The following is a 24,294-nucleotide window of genomic DNA, read 5'->3' as shown; positions in this document are numbered from 1 at the left end:
GTCTTGTGCCCGACACGTCAACATGCTATGGTGGTCACTTCCGTCAAATGATTTCAAAATCCAACCATGAATGAGAAAGATATGGGCTGAACACAAACAATTATCAGTAAGGCTTATATAACAAACCAAACTAAGTTCAGAAGTTGCTGTAACCTTAACATTGTATGTAGGGACATGGGTCATGTGTGCGACACATCAACATGCTTTGGTGGTCACTACTCCCAACTAATTTTAAAATCCCACCATGAAGTCAGTAAACCATTGAATTTAGCAGATTTTAAAAAGCTTGCTGAATGGGTAAAATGGTTCTTATTTTATTTATTGCACAGGAGTCTATAAAAGACACATGCCTAGCGTGTCTAACAGGACATTTACTGTATTTTGATAATGAGCTTGCAAAGGTTAAGGGTGATAAATCGTCCTCAATCACAAACCCCTTTGAAGTTCTGATGACGAGTTGAGCAGCTCATAACACTTGAAAGCTGTAAGAAAATTCTGTATAACCCGCTGTGAGCAGGGAACCGTATCTATGGCATGGACTTGTGGGAGAAGAGATTCCGCCTTTAACCGCTTCACGGCTGGTCTGAAATGAGAGAAATGTCATTGTATTCAACTCAAATATGCAATCAATATTAGCTTGCAAGACTGAAAACATGCATTGAATAAAACATGCACATAAACAATGGTAATTTACACTAATTCTGTCAACTTAATTGAAATATTTTATAAAAGGGAAATAAATCAAACGTAACTTGGTCTGACAAGGTTACAGAGATAATGCTATTATGCAATAATGGCTTGCATGATAAATTCTAATCATTATTTTAACAGAATTTTGCAATAACCAATATTCAATGGTAAGCTATCATACTGTGTTGGGGAACTGGCTTGTTCTGACTTAAATCCCTCTATAATAACAAGTGGTACCGAATTGGCATTACCTGAAATGACAATAACAAAAACAGTTTATGTATAAAAGCATGCCTATCTTCATAGACTCAAAGACTAAGTTAAATCAATATACTAAAACATATTCTTTAAATATTGTAACTAATTGTACATGTAGATGTCCTTTGTAATTCACAATCAAATTCCATGTTCAGCAAAAGAAAAATATATCCAGTTCAATAAAATTGTTTTGATCAACTAGTATTCTTAACATATGTATGACAACTATACAATACAACATGACAATCATCACTTAAATTGTTCCCTACTTGTTGTGTGGAAGGCATCAGGGTCAACACTGCAGATGTAATGATAGAGACACTCCAGGAAGAGTACAGTGGTTGTGTATAGGATCTGCTGGGACCAGGTGTCTCCCCCCTGGCCCGCTCGGTTAAACACACCAAGTATGTGCTGCCACTGGTATTCCCTGTGGGGGTATACATCGTATTCAGTGACATTGTTTATTACTACAGGTTTAAGGAAATGGAGGTTGTATATAAGATGTGTTGTGAAAATCTTCCCTTCATGGCCTGCTTGGTTATAAAGCAAAGTTATAAGAGGCTATAAATTGTATATATAATCTGCTGGGAGCAAGTATAACCACCATGGCCTGCTTGTTTAAAGACTCCCAGTATGTGCTCTCAAATGAAACTCCCAGTGGGCATATAGACCATGTTCAGTGATCTGAAATTCACACACTCCTTGGTTAGTGAAGGTTATTAACATAACATTAGGTATATTACCAATGCTTGCTATGCAGAAAAAAATCCTTGAACACATCAAATGTATCAAGATTATAGAACAAATTAGACCTTGATTTCTCATAGAAGTCCTTTTCCAGTGCCCATCCCTGCTTGTGTCCAATTAGGTAGAGAAGTTTGTACAGGCTGGCCCAGGGGTCAGGAATTACTGCCTCCCGGTCCTGTAAACCTGGTATCTTGGCCCGTCTGCTTGTCTTTGTAGGCGAAAGGAGGTCTAAAAGACAATAGAACACAACTAAGGTACACCAGTTTCTACAGACTGGCACAAAGATAAGGGATCACTGCCTGTCTGTGTTGAAAACCTTGGATTCTGGCAGGAAGTCTCATCTTGGTGGGGGATAGGTGTCATTAAAAAAATAGAATATCAATGATGTGTAATGGTTTGTACAGATTTGCCAAGGAGTCAGGTTTACAGCATCTCAGTCTCAAAATTACTCATAATAGCTTTAACATAAATCCAAATCCCAACCCACCTGGGGAAAGGGGTGTGGCAGGTTCTGATGCTGAAGGGGGCGTGGTGATGAAGCTAATGTAGAACTCCACACTTTTCTGTAACCATAGATACAGGTTAGAGGACTTCATCTTGACCCCACTGCCCTTCTGTAGAACCAGGGGCAGAACATCACAGACTGAAAACATTTAGACCATGAATCAAAGAAAAGCATGGAAAACAGATTCAATTATGTCAATTCACTTTCCTACGATGACCAAAAAGGCAAAATTGCAGTATTTTATTTTTAAATAAACTATTTATTCACTGAAGCAATTAATTTCACCATCTATTTGTCTTTTCAGCTCTATGCTTTATTTGACTCACTGTTTTTTTTATATTAATTTTTTTAATCATATTCATTTTTTCATCAAAAACAGGCTTAAAAAAGAACTTTGTGTTACCCAACCCTACCTACGAAAGCGCTTAATTAACAGCCTACCTTAGTAACCCTGCCTGTTTTTGGAAAAGATGTTACCCTAACCACACAGTTTTTTTAGGCCATATAATTGAATTCCAAGTTTCATGATAAAATGGTTAATAGTCATACAGTTGAAGCTATAGCAAGCATTTAAGTCAACACAAGTGAAAACTAGAACTTCCCAAAATCAAATGCGCCACCTGTCCAGAACACTCATTATTTTTCTTGCCATGACCTTATGACCATATTACCCCAAAATCTTTTTGGGTCATCTCATAAACTTGACCAATGTGTGACCTAAGATTGAAGACTCTAGAAAAAGTCATTCAAAAGTTATTGCTCAGAAACAAAAGTGTGATGGTGCCATTGCAGCAGATCCTGCCGCAGACAACAATGGACAATGTAATCTCAATGTGTCTGCCATGTGCTTTGCAGGTGACAAAACTATAATTAGAATGACATTATTATGTGGTTACAATTTCCAATGTGCAAAGTTTAAAAGCTATATAAATCTATAGAACTGGACATGTGATATTTTAAGAACAGCTTAAAACAAACATTTGATATAATAATAATAAATTCATTTTTCGAAGGCACAACATTTTGCCAGTGAATTTGTGTATAAAGGTACCTAGAAGTTTCCTGTAGCAGTTGACTGGTGACTGGAACTTTGCAAAACTCTCCGCGGCCAGGAGACTGTCCACCAGCTTCAACTAGGGACAGAAAGAGTGTTTGGAGTGAGACATAAGCAACAGCGGCAAGAATTGTGAATAAACTAAGGTTATAAATGGATTGCGCATGGTGGGTTAAAGGCCTAACCATGTCCTGATGCCTTTTTCTGACCACAAGATTATATTTTACCTTCAAAACTCATGAAGCAGATATTATAAATCATATATCTAAAGTCTAGGGCTTGTCGTTCTTAAATAAATATTATTTTCAAATGATTTTGAATCCTGGAAAATTGTTTTATATACCCCATGTTCCTTTACAAGTGCCGGAAACTTCCTGAGGACCAGCAGTAACAGTCGACATTGTTCCAGTTTGTCCGTTATCCTCTCCGCCACTGATAACAACATCTGGCACTGAACCTGGGCTGGTATAGCAGCAAGAACCTCTGAAATATTTGTACCATACGACATACGTACATTGTATCTTTGAGGCTTATATTTAAGTTTAAAGACCTGTCTATTCAGCCAATATAATGCAGAAACATTTGAAATCTCTAGTGCTTGGCACTAAAATTTTCAACAAGTTCTGCCACAAAAAATCAAGAATCTGAGTAAGTCCAGGGATAATTTTACTAGTGCAGAGCTTAGGGGCTTGTGCTTATATATTGATCACTGCCCTTTATCTAAATACCGTACATATAATGTTTTTCTTGATATACCTACCAGTAAGGAATGTGTTTCCAGCGTCCCCACTCTCATTCTGAAGAGCTTCTAGGATGCTGTGGACTTCTGACCATAGACGTCTGTCTTCAGGGAAGGATGAATACCTATGTATTATAAACACAGACTATTTAGAAATTGCCATATAATTGGGACACGATTATTGTCAAGTTTGTTAAACCAGAGCTGATGAAGGCAAAAACAGAAGTTGTTTTGTTTGACTTAACATGCATAATTGAGATTGACTGGTAAGTTATTATTGAGGGTAAGAGTGGGGTTGTGGTATAGGTGTCTGTCGCTCACCCAATAAGTTGTGGGTTCATTAGTGACCTATTAAGAAACTTTTTCATGGTCTATCAAAAAGGACACAGGTACTGGTTTCTTCCCAGGAAACAGACAAGAAAGTGATAGTTGTCTTTCTAATCAAAAACTTAAATAGATTAGTAGAAACAACCAAAGTTATAAAAATGTACAATCATGATATTTAGTTGGATCTAATTATGAGCTCTTTTTAAAGCCTGATAGCTTGACTTAAATTACTGTTCTTTAGCAGCAAATTGTGTAAAACTTGGAAAACTTCTCAACCGGGTTATCTTTTGGCTAGCTTGCATCATTACATAATTTAATAAGTCAGTAGTAAATACCAGATAAATATTGCCCAATGAATTAATATTTTAGTTAACTTTGACCAAACCAATGAGCTCCCCAGATTTTTACAATTTATTATTTAATTGACTACAGTTACTCCAAAGTAACATATTCAACAATCTAACTGAAGTCAAATAATTAAAATTTATTAGAACCGTGAATATACTTACAAGCCCTCCAAAAGTTTGGCTGCTTCCTTTGAATTTTTACCAAGTTTTTCCAAACTGTATGCCTCAAACTGCAAAATTAAAGATAGTGGATAATTTAACACCTCAACGGAGCAAACATTTTCAACCAAGGGCTTTAAAACTAACTCTTAACATGATGTAAACGGCACTCATAATACACAAAGAGAAAACACACACTTCCTTTTAAATGAATGTCTTGTTTAGTATAAATACAACTTTCTTTTAGCTTGATTGTGATAAAAGCTGAAAGCTTTTAGAATCACAACAACAGAAGATGTTTCCTGGGTTACATAGAAACCAAAATTGATGTCCATGTTGACAGGTCATGATATTTTTCCCTTGGTGAGGAAAAATGCTTTTCAGGCTAGCTCAAAATCTATTTCTTATAAAGCTGGGCATGTTGACAGTTTCTTATGCCAAGCGCTAGTCTAAAATAATAGACGTGTTATACGGGATTCTTCCAATCCCTAACGTCTAAACGGGTTTGTGCAAAAACTGGGTGGGTTTGAAAAATATTGAAATTGTATTTAGTGAAGTATTTTATGTTTAAAATGGATAATAAAGGTTTATATACATATTTTACCATGAGAGTACAAAGCTATTTTGCACAAAACATTAGCATAAAATGCATTACAACACATAATCTACCTTTCCAATAAAATGAAACTTGACTGACACAGACAACAATTATGCCAAGTGGAACAACTCGACCCAATTGTAATAACTCGGCCACCTCCGACAAGCTTCGTGATAGACCTCGTAAATACAATCGTAACATTTTTTTTTTACTCGGCCATGACCGAAGTGCTCCGATTGTTGTAAAACGATGAACTGCAGCCTTGCGTTATGTTTTGACATAATGAAATGAAGAAAACCCCATTAAACTCATAATTATCCGTTGGATATTTATTTAATGTGTACGGAACTAATACACAATAACATTTTCTGGTAATATTTCTTGTTTTTTAACAATCGGAATAACTTCCCACTTTTGGAACAAAACAATTTGTACGTGAAGGATTTGCCATATCAAAAATCGTAAAAAAAATCTGTCAACGTACAATTATTTGGACTTGTCAAGCACTAGTGAAAGAGTTCGGGCTTGTTGATTCATAAGTCTAATTTCAATGACTGTGAATCTACCACCTCTTGTGTGAAAGGCGGACAACTAGACCTTTCTCATCCTTTTAATCATTAATGCCTTGTTTGGCATTAGGACATTGCCATATTTATTGACAGAAGTGGAGTTAATAATAATTAAAATGGAACCTGAATGTTGAAACTGTGTGGGAAGAGGGATTGAGCCGTCAGCATCCAGGCTTTGGCAGCATATGGGTCTGTCTTGAAGCAGCCCCGAGCACGCATTACCAGCCAGTCTTCATTCGACATCTCAACAGACATTGCTGTAGCCATCTAGTCTCATTCTATAAAATAGTAAAAACACTGATTATGATCGAAAATCATCAAAAAGGTTGAAGTCGGTGACCATCGATAGTGATTCTGTCATAAATATGCACCAGTCAATTGTAACCACAGAAAATTTGGCTAATGTACTAAATGTCTGAGTAAATCATTGAATAAACCGTCTCCGTGTCCTAGTGGTTAAGCTTCCGCCAACGGAGCGGAAAGTCAAGGGTTCGATCTCTGGCCGCGTCATACCAAAAGTCGTTTAAAATTGGTACAAGTAGCTCCCTTGCCTGGCGCTCGGCATTTAAAGGGTAGTGCTTGGAAAAGTGGTGTACTCAGTAACCCAGGAAAGTTGTACCCCGTGTATCGTTGCTTTACACCAAGCACGTAAAAGAACCAAGGGGTCTCTTCGAAAAAGAGCTAGGGTATCGCACCCGGACTTCCATGTATGCCACCACTGTCTCTTCAGCGTGCTGTCCCCTCAGCAAAAACAAAGGACCCCGTTGGAAATAAGCGCTTGCACTTTCACGTGTTATCCTTGACCGCAAGGTCTAAAGAAATACATACAATAGTGTCCGAAAGTTTATCAGTCCGAAATCAGCTCGATGTAGAAATGGGCGAAATCAAGAAAACGAAAAAGAGGCACGACTCAATAAGAAACCGTCATTAAGATAATACAGAGAGTTTTCATTCTACATATAAATATTGTTCGTTTCTTAAACAAAACCTTACAAATTTATATGTTTTCCGAAATTGTCCAAAGGACTGACTTTTCGATCTCCTTCATTAAAGAGCATTGAAGAAAAGTTAAACCGCGGGAGAAATGACGGACAGAAAACTGCGGAGAAAGTCTGTAACTGTAACATTTGCAGGAGATGACGATGTGCTGCAACACATTGTTGACCCAAACAACAAGAAAGGTTGCATTTAACTGGCTCTTGAATAGCTTGAAAACTTTTGAAACTGGAAAACACATCCGAAAATATATTTATCCGAAATTCTAATCAATTTAAACACATGAAACTTGAAATATCTTTTGTAGTGCAAAGACAGTTGTGTTGTGACTATTTATGAGCTTACCCATGATGCTTGTAGTATAACGAATAATGGCATTGTTGTCGCCTATGATCTGGATGTGCTGTGGACTGCAATCATTGTTACGTCTACGTTATGCACCTGAGTCAATTGTAACCACGGCCCCCCCAGGTTTGGGGAATAGCCGGGGCTTTGACTTTCGGTCCAGCCAACCCCGGGTAAAATCCCCCTCCTGCGGGGACAAACTGATGGTTAAACCCCGGCCAAATGCCCCCGCACCCCAGAGACTCTATATAAGGCCTTAGTCTAAAATAATAGACATGTTATATGGGATTCTTCCAATCCCTAACGTCTAAATGGGAATGTGCAAAAAACTGGGGTGTTTTGAAAATATTGAAATTGTTTTAAGTGAAGTATTTTATTGTTGAAATTGATCATAAAGAGTAATATTCATATTTTACCATGTAAGTGAAATATTATTTTGCACTAAACAAGCATTTAATGCATAAAAACAAGTTGTTTACCTTTCCAATAAAACGAAAGTTGACTAACACAAACAACAATTATGCGAAGGGGAACAATTGCCGAAATGTTCCGAGCGATTTAAAACTGTGCCCAGAAACCTTGTAGGTGCCCTTCATGTATATATTGTTATGTTTTGACAGAATGAAATGAAGAAAAGCCCTCAAACTCATAATTATAAGTTAGGTATTTATTTTTTGTATATGGAACTAATATAAAATAACATTATCTGGTAATATTTCTTGTTTTTATGATATTTTATAGACGCTATATGCTTTAACCCGGAATCCTGATCGGAACAACTACCCACTTTTGATACTAAACAATTTGTATGTGAAGGATTTGCCATATCAAAAATTTAAAAAAATCAGTCAACGTACAATTATTTGGACTATATAAGGCCCAATCTCCGCTCAATTTGGCGCTATGACAAAACCACCGTGGTCACCTGGCCCTGCGGGGGCACCTGGAAAGTAAAAACACGGCCCTTTTCCCCGGCTATCCCCGGTATACCCCCGGACCTGGGGGGGCCTTGGTTACAATTGACTGGTGCATTACTGTCTGGGTGCTTCTTTCTCTGTGTACATTTTTAATTCTTTACTTTTAGTGCAAAAACGGAAAGTTGGTAATGGTTTTCATTATAAGTGTTTTAGTCTGTTTGTTTCATGCAGGTGATCACAGGATGAAGTGACTATTTCTTGCTTAGCTTCAGTTCAAATGTTTTGCACTTCCCTTGTCAGTACTCCTATCATGATGACTGAGTCTGAGCACGAAACATCGTGCCGACCAAAAAATTGTCCCTGCCCTCACTCAGTTATAGCCTGGTTCTTGTGTCTAAGTACTTAAGGTATTGGAGGATAAATTGTGTTGATGTTTCTTGGATTTTACATGTGTCACAGCAGTTGTCTGTTATGTTGAGTAATGATTTTGGCCCTGTGATCTCTGAGGTGTGTATGTTCACTCAGTGGCTGATTAATTAAATGATTATTTTCTGTTGTTTCTGCCTGACTCAAACCCTTTTTCCAGGTTCAATTGAAATGTCGTGTATGGAAGCAGATTTTTTTTTTTGGAATTCCATCAAATTTGTCATCAAATTCCTGTCAGAAGTTTGCAGCATCCTTTGCTCCTATTTCTGAATGAAGGTCAACAAGCTCTATCTTTTTGCCTGATGTTTTTGTTTCCCAGTATCCAGTGCACTTGCAAATTGTTCTTGTTTTTATCAATATTGGACAGATGTGATTTTATGTCAAGTACAGTTTCAATGTTTTTTTTGTAGGTACCTAGTGCAAGTGAAAGCTGTGTGAATGCTCTGGCAGTCTGTAAATATTTTCATCATCCTTTTCTTTAGCCCCAGTGAGACTAAGGATGTCAGCGCTATTTTTATGCTGACAAGTTCTCCAGTATAATTGTTTCTGTGACTTGACACACCCTTTTTCAAAAGTACTGGATTACTATTGTAACCCTTAAGGAATATAGCAGCCCCTCTATCGAATACAATTGCATTGTCGCTAATGGTCTTGTCAATCTGGTCTCTCAGTCAGACGCACCTGGGTTAGTATGTTTTACTAATATTTATATTATTATGGTATATAATTCTCAGCTTAGTGGCTTTTAAATCAGGACATTTAAAATTGGTCTGGCATCTTTTAAACTGGGCCTTTATTCTCTTAAAGACTGAACAATATTTCTTGCAATATGGGCCATATAGGTGATTCACTGTTATTGCCATTATCATCAATATTATTATAATTGAAATTTCTTTTAGGAATGTTTTATTATGAATTACTTAAATGTTGTAAATGTGCTACATACATGTATGTGTTATATCAAACATGTATTAATTCTGCTCTTTTCATTTAGACCCAAAAGCAAAGTCACGAAGGAAGAGTTTCCCCCAGGCCAAACAAGCGCCCATTATTGAAGAAATCAGCAGTGAGAGTGATGATGAAAACCTGCCTGTCAAAAAATCCATAGGTTTACTTTTTCTGTTCATTGTTTTTAACCCATTACATATTGTCAAAGATTGCAGATGAAATAGTATTGATTTAATTTAAAACTTAACATTCAACTAATTCAGGCTAATGACCATTCTCAAAAAAACACATTTGGTTCGGGTAACCCGACCCTACCTAAATAACAAAATAGGGGCCAACCCTACTGTGTTTATAGACAGTTGGTGTCAGAAAAAAGTTTTAAAAAGAGTGTGTTTTATTATACCGGTATATGTACATTGTAGTTTAAAACCTTTACAGCTTTATACAGAATATATATCACTTTAACACCATTCTCCAGTGAAGACAATAACATTCTTACATTAAGCCTAATAAAAGGAAATAAAAAAAATAATTTAAAAGTCTACCTACCCTACGGTACATGTTTTTGAAAAGGATGTTACCCTAGCCAAACCAATTCTTTTGGACTCGTCTTCAAAAATATAATTATTTTTGAAAATAAAAATCATTGATCATGTGTAAAGTTTTCTGCTTCAATATGATATAATGTATAAACATCTGAAAGCAACCAGCACTACCGTACTCATTCCTATTTTAAATTTAGCTCATGCACCAGTAGGATTTCCAGATGATTGCATTGATAGTTAAGCTATATTGTCAGCTGCATGCATGTTACTTCATAATGCTGTTTTTGATGTTGACAACTTCAAAGTCATTACTTAAATATTTATGAAAATGCTTTTTCTGCACGGTGCAAGCTTTCAGTAACTTAGTTTTACTTCAACTTTAATTTGCAATACCTACATTCAAGATTTTAGCCAGGGAAATATATCACCCTGAATTTGCTATTTGCTAATCTGAATCTGAAAGAATCCCTCAAAGACCTGCAAATATTTCATTATCAGTATGTATTGTTTTAACACAAAAATGAATTATTCTGTACCAAGCTGCTCTATTTCTATTTGTCAGCCCTTGAAGATGAAAGCCAGGTTTGTGGAGATGAGGTTTACATGTTCCGTACCCCGAAGAAGTCGGGCAAGATGGCACAGCTAGCATCAGAGACCCGCACACCCAAGTCCATACTCAAGACACCCAAGTCAAAAGAAGGGACCCCAGGAAAATGTAATGGTTACACTTTTTATGTAATTGAAGAAAGTGTAATTATAACTTTATTGATGCAATAGACAGTGTGACAAGGCTTTGATATTGCATTTAATATGCAAATAAGGCCTAAAAAAAAAAATACATTTGGTTTGGGTTACCCGACCCTACCTACGGAATAGGCGCCGACCCTACCGCTTTTATAGTCAGTTAGAAAAAAAAAAGGAAAAACTATAAAAAAAAAAAAAAAAAAAAATCTCGTTTTTTTTTAAATTGCTTTTTAATATTAAGTTTAAACCTTAAATGCTTATACAGAAGATAGCTTTAACACCATTCTCCAATGATGAAAATTATTTTCTTATATAAAACCTAAAAAAAAAAAAAAAAAAAGCCTACCTACCCTACCTATTTTTTTTAAGGATGTAACCCTAACCAAACAATTTTATTTTTTTTAGGCCTAACTTAAAAATATTTTAAGACACACAGTGCCACTCAAAAGGAGAAGTTACCTAAGTGAGGAGATAATTCTTTGATTATTCATATTGGTTATGCAAAAAGGACATGCAATCCAGATGAACAAAAGTTTCATTAATAAAGGAAAGGAGATGAGTTAGCCTTTTCATTACAATCTATAATGATATTGACTTATAACTTTATTATTTCTTGCATGATGTCAGATTTCCAAAGACAATGGCGGAAAATTGAAGATTTGTTTTCTCCATTTCCCTGCTATTCTTACTCGGTTCTCCTAGGAGTGGAAGTAATGTGTTGTTAAATTTACACATTCTGCTAACAATATCTTCTCTTTCAGATCTAGCTACAATCAAGCATCTACTTTTCACAAACATTCCATTGATTTGTAAGAAAGTGATCATGGCATATAAATGCATATCAGCATTCACAATTGTTCCAATACTTTGTTTTTACAATTTTACAAGTCCTGATTGTTTCAAAGTATTAAAGCTGGAAAGTATTAAACATAATCCATAGTCATTGCTGAAAAATTACAGAAAGTCATCTGCATTAACCTGAAGCGCAAGGATAATTGGTTTTCTAGAATAAAAATAAATCAGCAAAATTAAATTCGCTGACCTTTGTAAAATGCAACATTTTCACCCAAGTCGCCCTACAGGACGAGCCAGGAAATACTATTAAAGTTTGTTTTACTGTTTGCAGCTGTTGGTTTTACGCCCTCCAAGGAAGAGCCTCATACCCCTACAACCAGGAGCCTGCGACAGAAAAAGCCAGCTGCCTCTACACCGTACAGACTGCACAAAAGACATGGAGCAGGTCAGTCCTGCTTTGGCTTGTTACCTGGTCTGTTTTTCTTTTGATTTTGTTTACATAGCCAAGGCTTCATTGTTGTTGCCAGCGTTCAATTTCTTTTTTTAACCTTGGCCATAACTGAAGATATTCAAATGAAACTTGGTTCACATGTTACCAGAGAGAATTCAGCCAGGCCCATTTTCCTGTCATTTTGGGAATAGGGCTTGGCCTTTCTTATTTGAAAAAATTACCCATTTTGATTTTAATTGGAAATTCCAATTTTGCTTAGAAACGAACAAGTTATCTTTAAAAACTAGACAGAAAAGGGAGAACAATTGATCAAGTTAATTAATTTAATAAAACACAAATTGTTTTGTTAGTGTATTTTTGGGGGTGGGGGGTAGGCAGGGTATACATATTTTTCAAACATTTGCAATGGGGCCAAAGATATGCCCCAAATCTGTTCATAAAAAAACACTGAATTGCTCCTCGTCTCTATTGTAATTAATACATCATTTTGGTATGTATAGTTACTGAGGTGAAGTAAACTTAGTTGGTATTTTAATTGTTTTTGTTATATATCCACTTCAAAGCCTTAATACATTAAGTCCTGATGTTCCTGAATTTTTTTAGAGAATTTTTGAAAATCTAAAAATTTGTTTTAAAACATTGATAAAGAGCACCACTTCCCCTTTTCCCCTTAATATCTCAACCTTTTCAGTACATTTTGTTAATAAAAATCCTCCTTCCTTTAACCCGGGATTTTTTTGTTGACTTTAAATCCTGTGATAATGACAGGACCCGAGACATGTACCTTTCTACTCGACAATGCCAGTGGAAACAAATGTTGCTTATGTAGCTATTTAAGTATTATACCTCCTCACAGGCAAATCAGACTCAGAACACAGCCGTGACACATCTAAAAGTGACAGTGAATAGAGCATTGACCAGCCCTTATACACTCTGACCTTACCTAGTGCTATTCTTTCTCTTATTTAATGAAATAATAATAGCTTAAGTCATCGTCCCCCTTGACAACACCAACAGCTTTCCTTTTCCTTACTTTATATTGTTGTAGCTAATTGTGTGGTTTCTTCACAGGCAATTCAGATTCAGAGGAAAGCCTTGACACATCTGATAGTGACAGTGATGGGAGTGATGACCAGCCCTTGTCCACCCTCACCACGCCGAAGGGAGCTACTCCATCTACAAGCACCGCACCCATCGCCCGTGCACCGCGGAGGAAAACAGAGGAAACTGACATGGTGTGTACAAGAGTTAGAGTTGAGACATTCCAGAGCTCTAAAAATATTTAAGGGTCAAACTGCATTTTACCACTTATTTGACCTTTTTTTGCCTATATGCAAGCCACAGTCGATTTAACTTTCTTATATTTAATGCATTTGGATACGCCAAAAGTACACAGATCAGATTATCAATTTCTAATACCTTTTTATGCAGTAACACACATTATCTGAAGCTTTGGTATGCTCAAAGCTAGGATTTGCTTTATGCAACTTGCTAAAGCTGAACTCATAGCTATAATTTTAAAATTGTTCGAGAGAATTGAATGACAGTAAGGCTGGCTATATGTTTTACTATTACTGTGTGCACCCAATGTCAAGTTTTAATAAATGTTAACTTAGTTTGATAAGCCATTGTTCCTGCAGAAAACAAGTGTGGAAGATTATTTTGACATCCATTCTTCCGATGTGGGGCCGACCTCGGACGCCACTTTGGCCAAACTTGACCTACCTCATCTAGACCAGAAGTCACTGACCACCCTACTGACCGGTGTTGAGTCCTCGCACCAGGCGGAGTGTAGGCAGCTGTACAAGGAACATAGTGAGATGTTTAGGACCTGGATGTACCAAATGTGGTGGGTATTTCTATTTAAGAAATGATTCGTCATGAAAGTGTTGATTCACTGTGTCCATTGACAGAACAGTCGAAACCTGTTGGTTATCGTATCCTAGGGACCGGCCAAAATACTTGGAACCTCACAAATAGTGATTCAACCATGAATTCTTACACAGAGTAAAAAGAATGAGGAAATCAAGCCAAGCGATATCAAGACAATTGGTTTAGACTGTATTCTTGTGCGTTTTTTGAGGTTATGTCGAAGATTAGATTTATGTTTTTGTAATCAAAGAAATTAGGATTTTCCTTGCACTGACCAACTCTTTATTTTCAAAATAGACCTACCTACTACCATGCTGCGAATAAAGCTTCTAGGACAATTGAATATGGTATTAAATCTGCTGCTTGAATAACAGCAGCTTTAATGATGTTGTTTGTTTCAAAAGATGGTATATCCATTGCCATATGAATGCAATTAAAAGGATTTGTCATCTAAGTGAGCGCAATCAGAGTGTAAATATATGTAAATATTTAGTTTATTGTTTATACTAGTTTATTCTAGCTCATGTTTGATGATCGCTTATAGCTTACTAAAAAATCACTCTTGAGTCAAGTTCCTGGGTATCGGTACTGTGTCCATGTTGAGTGACCATGAGAAAGTATCCCTGGTGGGGCTTGAACCGACAACCTCTTGGTTGAGAGGCTGACAGGCTGACAAGAACACTCTCACCCTGATATGTAAAAAGTAAAGATGAATTTGTCCATTTATATATGATTTGCTTATTTTAAGCAATGGATTTAACATTCTCCTGTATGGGTTTGGCTCCAAGCGGAATCTGATGGAGGACTTCAGGAATACCACGTTGAGCGGATTCTCCCAGCTAGTCGTGAATGGATACTTCCCGAGTCTCTCTGTTAAACATGTGAGTATGTTTAGAACTGCTATTTGTATATGTCAGAACTTCAGGGTGATTTTTAAAGCTGATATTGGGTTACATCCCATTGCCAAAAAGGATTTATTTTTTCTAATGTTTTATAAAAAGTCCTGATTAGACCTGCAGACCTTTCCAGCATTGACTGAGAAGATGCATTTGAATATATAAGCAATTTAAAGCATGAAATTATAAAAATATCTAACAAAAACAATCATGATTTTTTTTCTTATTTTTGTTATTTTTGTTGGTTACACAAGGCCTAAAAAAAATTTGTTTGGTTAGGGTTACATCATTCTCAAAAATAGGTAGGATAGGTAGGCTTTTTTTTATTATTTTTTTATTAGGCTTTATATAAGAATATCATTTTCATCATTGGAGAATGGTGTTAAAGCTATCTTCTGTATAAGCATTTAAGGTTTAAACTACATATTGAAAATCAATTAAAAAAAAAAGCGAAAAAAAAAAATTACAATTTTTTTTTTTTTTTTAGTTTTTCATTTTTTTTCAAACTGACTATAAAAACGGTAGGGTCGGCGCCTATTCCGTAGGTAGGGTCGGGTAACCTGAACCAAATGTATTTTTTTTTTAGTTTTTAATTTTGTTGTTGAAATAAGCTATTTGGACCAACTTGCATAAAATTAAATCCTATTTTATCATACTAAAGCATTAAAATCGCTCATTTTGGGATTTTTTTTTGAAGCAAAGTGGGAAATTATCATCTTTGGCAATTGGAAACTAGCCTTATTTCTGCCCCTATTCTATTTGGTGAAAAAAACCCTGTGTTATTCAGTTACGCTACATTAGCACCATTGGAAATTGACTGAATTTTTTTTGTCATTATGAATATGAATAAGGTACAGGAGAAAACTCTTCTTCCAGTGATATCACATGAGGTAATTATTTACTAAATAAAGAAAAGAACACTCAATGTAATTTCATAGGCTTATATTTCGAAGTGATTCCCCTTCCGCACTAATGAAACTGCCGTATTATTTGTTTATGATTAGCAGATTTTCCTAATGATACATCCCATGGTTACTCGATTTCACGTATTATAATACTGGAGATATACGCCGATGATATTACATGAAAAAAATATTTTGTCTTCTTTGATTGTCACTTCTGGATCAGAGATGGTCTAGAAAACTTTAATTGGAAGCTCTTTAGTACAAAGCTTATCTTTTATTGTAAATGTCATTCCAAGTGAAACAAAACATATCGGATATCATCTTATGCTTGATTAACTGTTTCATAAAATGCGAGTACCGTTTAAAAATATGAATCTAAACATAATCCTATTACACTATTTCTAAAATATTCGACATTATAAAATATTTAACATTTTTTCTACTGTATCCCACATAGATGATACATTATCCTTTTATGGGTTTTAAGAGACCAAAAAATAAATAAGTAAATAGATAAATAATATATTAGAAAGTATATAACTTGTTGATTATAACAAGGCTTTAAAGCTGCACTCTCACAGATAGACCAACTTAACATTTTTTTATTTTTTGTCTTGGAAAGAGCAAATTTTTGCGTAAATATCTGCAAACCAATGATATAAGATTGCTAACAAAAATCAGATCGTAGATTTTCATATTTTTGTTCAAAAATTAATGTTTTATGGCTTAAACCATTACTTTAAAAAAAATGCATAAAACATCATTTTTTCGTACTTAAATATAAAGATCTGCGATCTGATTTTTTGTCAGCAGTCTTATATAACTGGTTTCTATGGATTTTTGTAAAACTTGGCTCATTCCAAGACATAAAAAAAAGTTGTCAAAATGTTCAATCTGTGAGAGTGCAGCTTTTAAAGCGTTATGCCTAATAGCAATTTTGAATCGCTAACAGTAACCCTAAATGTATCAATTTTAAGATGGTTTTCAAAAGAGAAGGTACTTGAATCATAATTTATATCTCTAGTGAAGATTTTAATAACACCCTGTGCTCAAGCAGAGTAAAGCGTGACGCAAAAAAAAGATTCCTGTCAAATGACGGTCCCATTTTTGTGCCAAGTTAGACAGTCTGCAATGATGATTAAAGTTACATCATCTTTGTTACTTCAAATCTTTCCATATTTAGAAAAACCCTGACGACTTATTTATGGCCTATTAAAGACAAACTTCTAGAGAACTGAATATACATTGAAAAACAATAATGACATTAACATTGGCCAAACTTAAGTTTCAGCCTCTTTCATCCCACATGAATTTTGCTAGCAATCACAATAATATTTTAAATTGTCATAACATGTGCTGTTAATATCTTTCTGGCCTCTGTGTTGCGTAACAATGTGTCTGGTCAACGCCCACATAATTTTAGTTTACAAAAGAATTTATTCATATGTCATTTGAATGTAATGACTCAAATTGCACATTAAATGTTAATGTATGTGACAAATAAAGAATATATATATATATAATATATATATGGTTAGTTAATGGGATTTTTGTTAACAATAGAAATCATATAACATTTTTGATTATCATGAACATATACTGGTAACACCATTATGGACAAATGGGCAATTACTTCTTTGTAATTATTGCCAATATTTATTTTCCAGATACTTAACTCCATAACAGAAGACATTCTTGACCACTCTGGAAGTTTTAAAAGCCCCCTGGATCAGGTGGAGTTCATAAAGACAGAATTTGAAAAGTCTGGTAAGATCTAATACAATTAAGTTAATATCATGTTTTTTTTTAATTTAAATCGTTACCTAAGCCTTAAAGCTGCACTCTCACAGATATACCATATTTACAACTTTTTTTTATTTTTTGTCTTGGAAAGAGCAAATTTTTGCTGAATATCCGCACTCTAATGATAAAAAATTGCCGACAAAAGATCAGATCGCAGGTTTTCATATTTCTGTTCTAAAATTAATGTTTTATGGCTTAAACCGTTACTAACAGTTTAAGAAAAAATGAATAAAACATCAATTTTTGAACTTAAATATAATAATCTGGGATCTAAATTTTTGTCAACAGTCTTTTATAACTGGTTTCTATGGATTTTCGCAAAAATGGCTCGTTCCAAGACAAATAATAAAAAAGCTGTAAAAATGGAATATCTGTGAGAGTGCAGCTTTAAAAAAATGTACAAATGGTAATTATTTTGAGAAAGTTAGTCTGACAGCTGTTTTATGCAACAGAGTGACATTTACTGAAATGATTTTGTAACCATAATGTTATTCTAATTCAAATATTCTCTGTCTTCTCACCAAGGTGATGGTTTTTACCACTACCTTGTAGCCACAACATATGGTACAAAGTGTAGAAATGAGAATTTTATTGTATATAATATTTTCTGTCTTGTTTCCAACAGATGTATCTGATGATTTCTGCCAAATAGTCCACAATATAATTTGGGCAATATGTAGATATGAGAATTTTATACTGTGTAATATTTCCTGTCTTGTTTGATCAGATGATTTCTACGTGATTCTGACAGTTAATTTGTTACATAATTCACAACATACTAGTAAACTGCACAATGTGACAACTAGACATCAGAATTTTGTTATAATTTAAGTATTTTCTGTCTTTTCTCCTACAAAGGTGATGATTTCTTCCTGATAATCCACAACATAGACGGTACGATGTTGAGGAACGAGAAAACCCAGAATGTTCTATCCCTGCTCAGCCTGGTTCCCAGCATCCACATCATAGCCTCGGTCGACCATATCAACTCCTCACTCAGTATGTTCAAGTTTTGTTGACTAAGTTAGCATGTTTTTAGAGAAGACAATATGGTGAAAAGACATTAAAACAACATGGCTTAAAAATGGAAAACCCAGAAGGTTTTGTCTCTTAGATTCAGTCTCTATTTAAGGCCTGAATTTCTTATAACAATCTGAGGACATTTCAAGGAAATTATGATCAAGATGATGCTGATTAACTCAGTTGTTATGAAGTTAATTGAGCCAGTAATTTGGCTATTTGAAATTTGATACTTAAACCTGTTACACTTAGAATTACAAAGATCCTTAATAAATACACTACTAATATAAAGCCTCCATAGACCACATCAACTCAATATATCATTGTCTCCTTGATTTATTTATTAAAAACATTAAAATTAACAAAAAATAGACTGAACCACATAAGATAAGAACAAAGCACATGAGAATGAACCATATAAAATTATTTGAATTTTCAACTTGGTCTAGTTTGTTCTTGAGGATATCTCATTTCATGAATACATTTACAGTCTGGGACCAGACTAAGTGTTGCAGATTCCGGTGGTTATGGTACGATGCCACCACATTCGCCCCCTACACTGAGGAAACATCGTATGAGAACTCATTACTCGTGCAGCAGACGGGCGGACTGGCAATGAGCTCACTCACGCACGTGATGAAATCTCTTACACCAAATGCCAAGGGGATCTTTCTTCTCCTTGCGAAATACCAGATGGAAAATAAGGATAATGCTAACTATATTGGTATGTAAAATAGCTAAGTATCAGATGGAAAATAAGGATAATGCTAACTCCATCAGTATGTGATTAAGGTAATTGTATTTTGTCTAGCCTGCTTTCAGTGCACTCAACATAGCTGTCACAATGGCAGTTCCCTGTATGTAAGTTTGTATGTCCTGCCTGAACTTTATACGGGCTGTATCTTGACCATGCATCATAGGACTCTCAAAAAACTTTGAAGGTTCACTATGATGAAGTGGCATGTCACGCATATGACCCAGGTCTGTACCTCAAAGGTCAAGGTCACACTTCAATATAATGTCAAAATAAGTTCTCAGTTGATAGGACCATATTATCCTAAATTATGTTATGGCCCCTGATTGACTTAGGTTAAAGTTTTAGGGCAGGTTAAAGTTTTAGGGCAAGTTGGGATTTTCACTTAAAACTCCAATACCATTCATTTAATTGACTTAATACTTCACACAGATGTCTAGAGCCCTCACATAATGAGGTTAGATAACTCCATATTATCTTTTATACAAATTATGGCCCCTGAGTCACTATGGAACTTAGGTTTTAGGGCAGGTTGGGATATTGTTTAATAACTTCTATACCCTTCATTCAATTGACTTAATACTTCACGCAATTGTTCAGGACCATCACCCAATGAGGTCACATAACTCCATATCCTTAATACAAGTTATGGCCCCTGATTGCCTTAGGTTAAAGTTTAAGGCAAGTAATGTTAAGGGCAAATTGGGATTTTAATAAAAAAACTTCTATACCGTTCATTAAATGCACTTAATAAAATTCAAAATTATTTAAGACCATCTTACAACAAGAAACATAACTCCGTTTTAAGCATAAATACAAATTATGGCCCTTGAATTTTTTTTTTTTTAAATTTTCTTTGAAAGGCATATTTGTATATTCTTAACCACATTTTCATAATGGGAAATCAAGTTATTTGAATGACTTGCGTCATTGTTTGGGCGGGCTGGTGGTAGGACAGCATCAAAGTCACCTTATGTATCGAATAATTTTAGTTAGGTTTGACATAAAGAGACCAAACTTGGTATTATTATATCATTATTATATTCTAAGTCAAAGCAGCGTAGGCGAGCGCGCTGCCTTACGACGGCTCTTGTTTATATAACACCTAGTGGAACAACACCTAGTGGAATGAAACCAAATGACATGCCATGATAATCATCATAATTATGTGTTGCAAGTGCATGAAAGAGCATACATGTCTGTGTCAAAGCTCTTTCATAGGGCTTGTTATATTGCCATTTAGCACCTAGTTTACGTCATAACCATTTAATACTATAACGAAAAAAGAATATAACCAACAGAGATGCTAACAAACTTTCAGTTCGCTGACCAGTACTTTTGTGTGTTGATTTGGAAATGCCAATAAATGTATTTTCGACTGTGGCTTTAGTTTGAGTGAAATAAAAAACATATTAATATCAGATTTTCCTGTTTTAAAAAGAAAATAATAAGATTGAGGCCAGAAAAGCTAAAAAAAAATCTAGTCACTGGTACTTTTGTAATGCAGTTGAGAAATGCCAAAGAAACTTTGACCTCAGCTGGAGTTCAAAAACAATCCTATTAAACTCCTCTTTATGTATTTGAGTATCATATTTCAAGAATGTCCTTTACAGTTCATCACAAATATCAAGTCACACTAGACACATATATTTTTGTCTAGTAACTCACAATGGTATGTTTAAGGTTACTGATATTAATCAGTATAAATCCTTTTACATGTCATATGTTTTCTTCAGTTCCAATACTGGTTATGATACTCAACAACTTAAGAGTTCAGAAGTGTAACAAAGAGAGGCTGATTTCAATATCTATTGGGCTTTAAACACTTCTGGCCTTAGAGAACTTTGTGATCTGTTGACTTAACAGTACATTTCCCAACTTGTCTGCCAATTTGCAGGCATGTTATTAAACGAGCAATGTTAGGAATATCACGGTCAACAGTGGCCTTCCGGGTAATTGTAGGGACTGGACCCTTGTTGGGTATCATATTCTTAGTTTAAACATGTACCTGCCGCAATGTCATTTATGTTCATTTTCTATACCTCATTTGCCATATATTATGGTATGAGAGAATAAACGTTGATTGACTTTGACTTCACTTGAAATTGGACAGAAAAAACATCATCAATTATCGAACTTACTTTTTATGAATCACAGAGGATATTTTGATTAATCATTGATTTCTAAATCATGACTGATTCTTGTTGAAAGGGAGATAAATTTGTATTAAACGTTTAAGTTATTAAAATGTATTAAATAACTGACAGTCCAGTTCATTCAACACACAAGCACTCAAATCTTAGCCTTAGTGGGTGTGAATAAATTAAAGGTGTCAACTTCATGTGCATTGATAATTGTCTATTTTTAGAATGTTAAACTTTAATTTTAATGAACGCCATGTTTTGTTATAGGTAGCAATTATCAATTTCGAAAATCATTATCTCTTATTGATCAGTGAAGTTTGAGGAAAACAATTAATTTTTGACAATTCTTATATCATAATGTTTCATTGTGAACTTTCCAATACCATAGAATGAAGAGTCCAAGGGCTTATTTCAATAACATATCTTTGTTGTAAACCCTAGCTGCTTAAGTGTGCTCTGGAACACCAGTAGAGTAACAGGCATAATCTATACCACAATTGTTTTAAATGTATTTTGTTTTAAGACAGTTTATGCCAAAAAAGGGATTACGCCCTTGAGCTTTTAGATATTTATTGAAACAGTGCCCAAATTCCCTATCATCCTCTGTAAAGTGAATGCTTATCCCTACCTGTACCAGCAAAGCAGTCAACATTGTCCTTGTGAACAATAACATCTTTGTACATTTCTGAAGACAGTTAAACCAAGATTAGATGACCTACTAGCTAGGTCTTGACGCAACTTATACCAAGTGCCCCATGGTGTTGACCTCAGTTAATCACATACTTGATTAAGCTAATTAACTTATTATAAACTTATTAAAGATACCTCTTGTCTGTCCATCTACAGGTATGTCCCTTCATGACCTGTACCAGCGGTGTCGGGAGAGTTTCCTGGTCAACAGTGACCTCACTTTGCAAGCACAACTCACAGAATTTAGGGATCACAAGATGATCAGGTCCAAAAAGGTGGGTACAGAAATTATGCAGCAGATCAATAACTGATTTACTGTGTGAGTAGTACTTACTATGTAGGTTATAATATATATACAAATATTATTTATGATTTAAAATAACATTTGAATCTCAGTTGTTGTTGTGTTTTTTTTTTCAAAAAAAGTGGAGGTAACATTATAGCTTTGTATCATCGTTGTTGTTGTTTTTTGGTGTTGTTGTTGTTGTTGTTGTTGAAAGCTTAGGCCTTTATAGATTAACTGTTGGTTCACATGTTCACTATGACAATAAGTAGACATATATAACAAGTCCCATAACTCTTGCTGAAATATTGATTGAGTTATTCCCATTGATTGTGAAAAATGAACAAGCTATGGCATATACCTTGCTATATGTCATTTATATGTTATAAATAAAATCTGTTACATCTGGTTTGCATAGACAAAAGATGCTTACTCATCATTTATATTTCAAAATTTAACACTATTTTACGAACTTGATGCCGAGTTTTTTAAACTTAGTATGCAGATGACCCCTTAATGCTATTGGGGAAAATAGGGGCGCTCTGAAAAGGCAGCATATTGGATTGGCGGAATATTAGTTTTTAATCTCTGTATGTTTTTATCCCTTGCTTTTATCATGCTCTTGTTTGCTTCAGAGCTTTGACGGTGTGGAACATCTAGCGATTCCTATAGATGAGGGTACACTGAAAGAGTTCATTGAAGAACAATGAGACTGACCACTCACTGGACAATAACTTTATGGCCAGAACTGACCACACACTGGACATTAACTAACATTGCCACAACTGACCACTCTCTGGACAATAACTTCATGGCAACAGCTGACCACTCACTGGACAATAACTTTATGGTCAGAACTGACCACATACTGGACATTAACTAACATTGCCATAACTGACCACTCACTGGACAATAACTACATTGCCACAACTGACCTCTCATAGGGCAAAGAGTAACATTGTCACATGGTACATTAAGGTCATGATGTGTGTAGGACAGCCAACACTCATCATCAGAGACAAACACCAGCCAAAATCCCCCATTATTTTTGGCTGACAAAATCTCCCTGAATGATTTTCAACTTTCTTTACCATTTTTTAAAGGTTATTTACCAAAATATATTGTATAAGTTGTTTAACTTTGATTTCTTTACATAATCTTAACAACGTTTTACTCCAAAACAATATGAAAAATAGTTCAAATGCATTGGGGGAATTTGTTTGCTGTATACAAAATTTGGTGGGATTTTTTTTCCAGAGGGGATTTTGTCGGTTCATGCATAATTTGGTACAGGAGGATTTTGTCTGGTGGCATTTTGAACACTCCATTATCACTGGTTGCTGACCAGGCAAATGCAAGAATAAGCATTCATGTAGTTCAGGGGATATATCTTTTGTCTTTACTAAAGAAGTTAAGAATTTATTTGTATGAAAAAACTGTTTGTTTGATGATTATATGTCTAGTTAGCAAGATAAATCTGAATAAACCATGTATCATAATTTCTGATAAAACAATCTTCTCGACAAGTTATAATCAGATTGAGTGTTTAATGGATTACTGGTAATTTAATGGAACAATGTTAACATTTCGTATGTGTATTTATAAGTCACCAATTGTGTTCATTTTATGATTTACATACTCAAGTGTTCTAATACATGTTGCCATGTCTATTTATTGCAATAGTTTGTTTGTATTTTGTACATCAATCAATTTCATATGAATGCATTAATTTGTACTGTTTTCATTATAATTTGTTAATAAAATGAA

The 24,294-nt window shown here is 34.9% G+C and overlaps 2 protein-coding genes across 4 annotated transcripts in view; one reads left to right on the top strand and one right to left on the bottom strand.

Moving 5' to 3' along the window:
• The window catches only part of LOC128234969 (integrator complex subunit 10-like), a 17,407-nt gene extending 7,794 nt beyond the window's left edge, over positions 1-9,613 (bottom strand). The window contains exons 1-11 of one of the 3 annotated variants that reach the window (XM_052949625.1): positions 7,335-9,613; positions 6,117-6,271; positions 4,830-4,897; positions 4,015-4,118; positions 3,598-3,737; positions 3,252-3,333; positions 2,183-2,338; positions 1,761-1,923; positions 1,218-1,375; positions 872-941; positions 435-583 (exon numbers count right to left, since the gene is read on the bottom strand). In XM_052949625.1, the coding sequence (XP_052805585.1) occupies positions 435-583; positions 872-941; positions 1,218-1,375; positions 1,761-1,923; positions 2,183-2,338; positions 3,252-3,333; positions 3,598-3,737; positions 4,015-4,118; positions 4,830-4,897; positions 6,117-6,260 (1,234 nt within the window). In that variant the 5' untranslated portion in view covers positions 6,261-6,271; positions 7,335-9,613. Of the gene's footprint in view, positions 1-434; positions 584-871; positions 942-1,217; positions 1,376-1,760; positions 1,924-2,182; positions 2,339-3,251; positions 3,334-3,597; positions 3,738-4,014; positions 4,119-4,829; positions 4,898-6,116; positions 6,272-6,688; positions 6,917-6,986; positions 7,038-7,334 lie in introns of those variants that run through there. The other 2 variants (XM_052949627.1, XM_052949628.1) reach the window with 2 other exon arrangements.
• On the top strand, positions 7,041-24,294 carry LOC128234970 (origin recognition complex subunit 2-like). The gene is made up of 12 exons (XM_052949629.1): positions 7,041-7,174; positions 9,672-9,785; positions 10,733-10,885; positions 12,041-12,154; positions 13,232-13,395; positions 13,801-14,009; positions 14,781-14,913; positions 17,501-17,600; positions 18,495-18,635; positions 19,147-19,380; positions 22,401-22,519; positions 23,163-24,294. The coding sequence occupies exons 1-12, from the start codon at positions 7,078-7,080 to the stop codon at positions 23,235-23,237; spliced, it is 1,653 nt and encodes a 550-aa protein (XP_052805589.1). The 5' UTR covers positions 7,041-7,077; the 3' UTR covers positions 23,238-24,294.

Source organism: Mya arenaria, chromosome 5, assembly GCF_026914265.1.
Source record: "Mya arenaria isolate MELC-2E11 chromosome 5, ASM2691426v1".
NCBI lineage: Eukaryota > Metazoa > Mollusca > Bivalvia > Myida > Myidae > Mya > Mya arenaria.
Note: the sequence above shows the minus strand (reverse complement) of the source record. Positions and strands in the feature narration are given on the sequence as shown.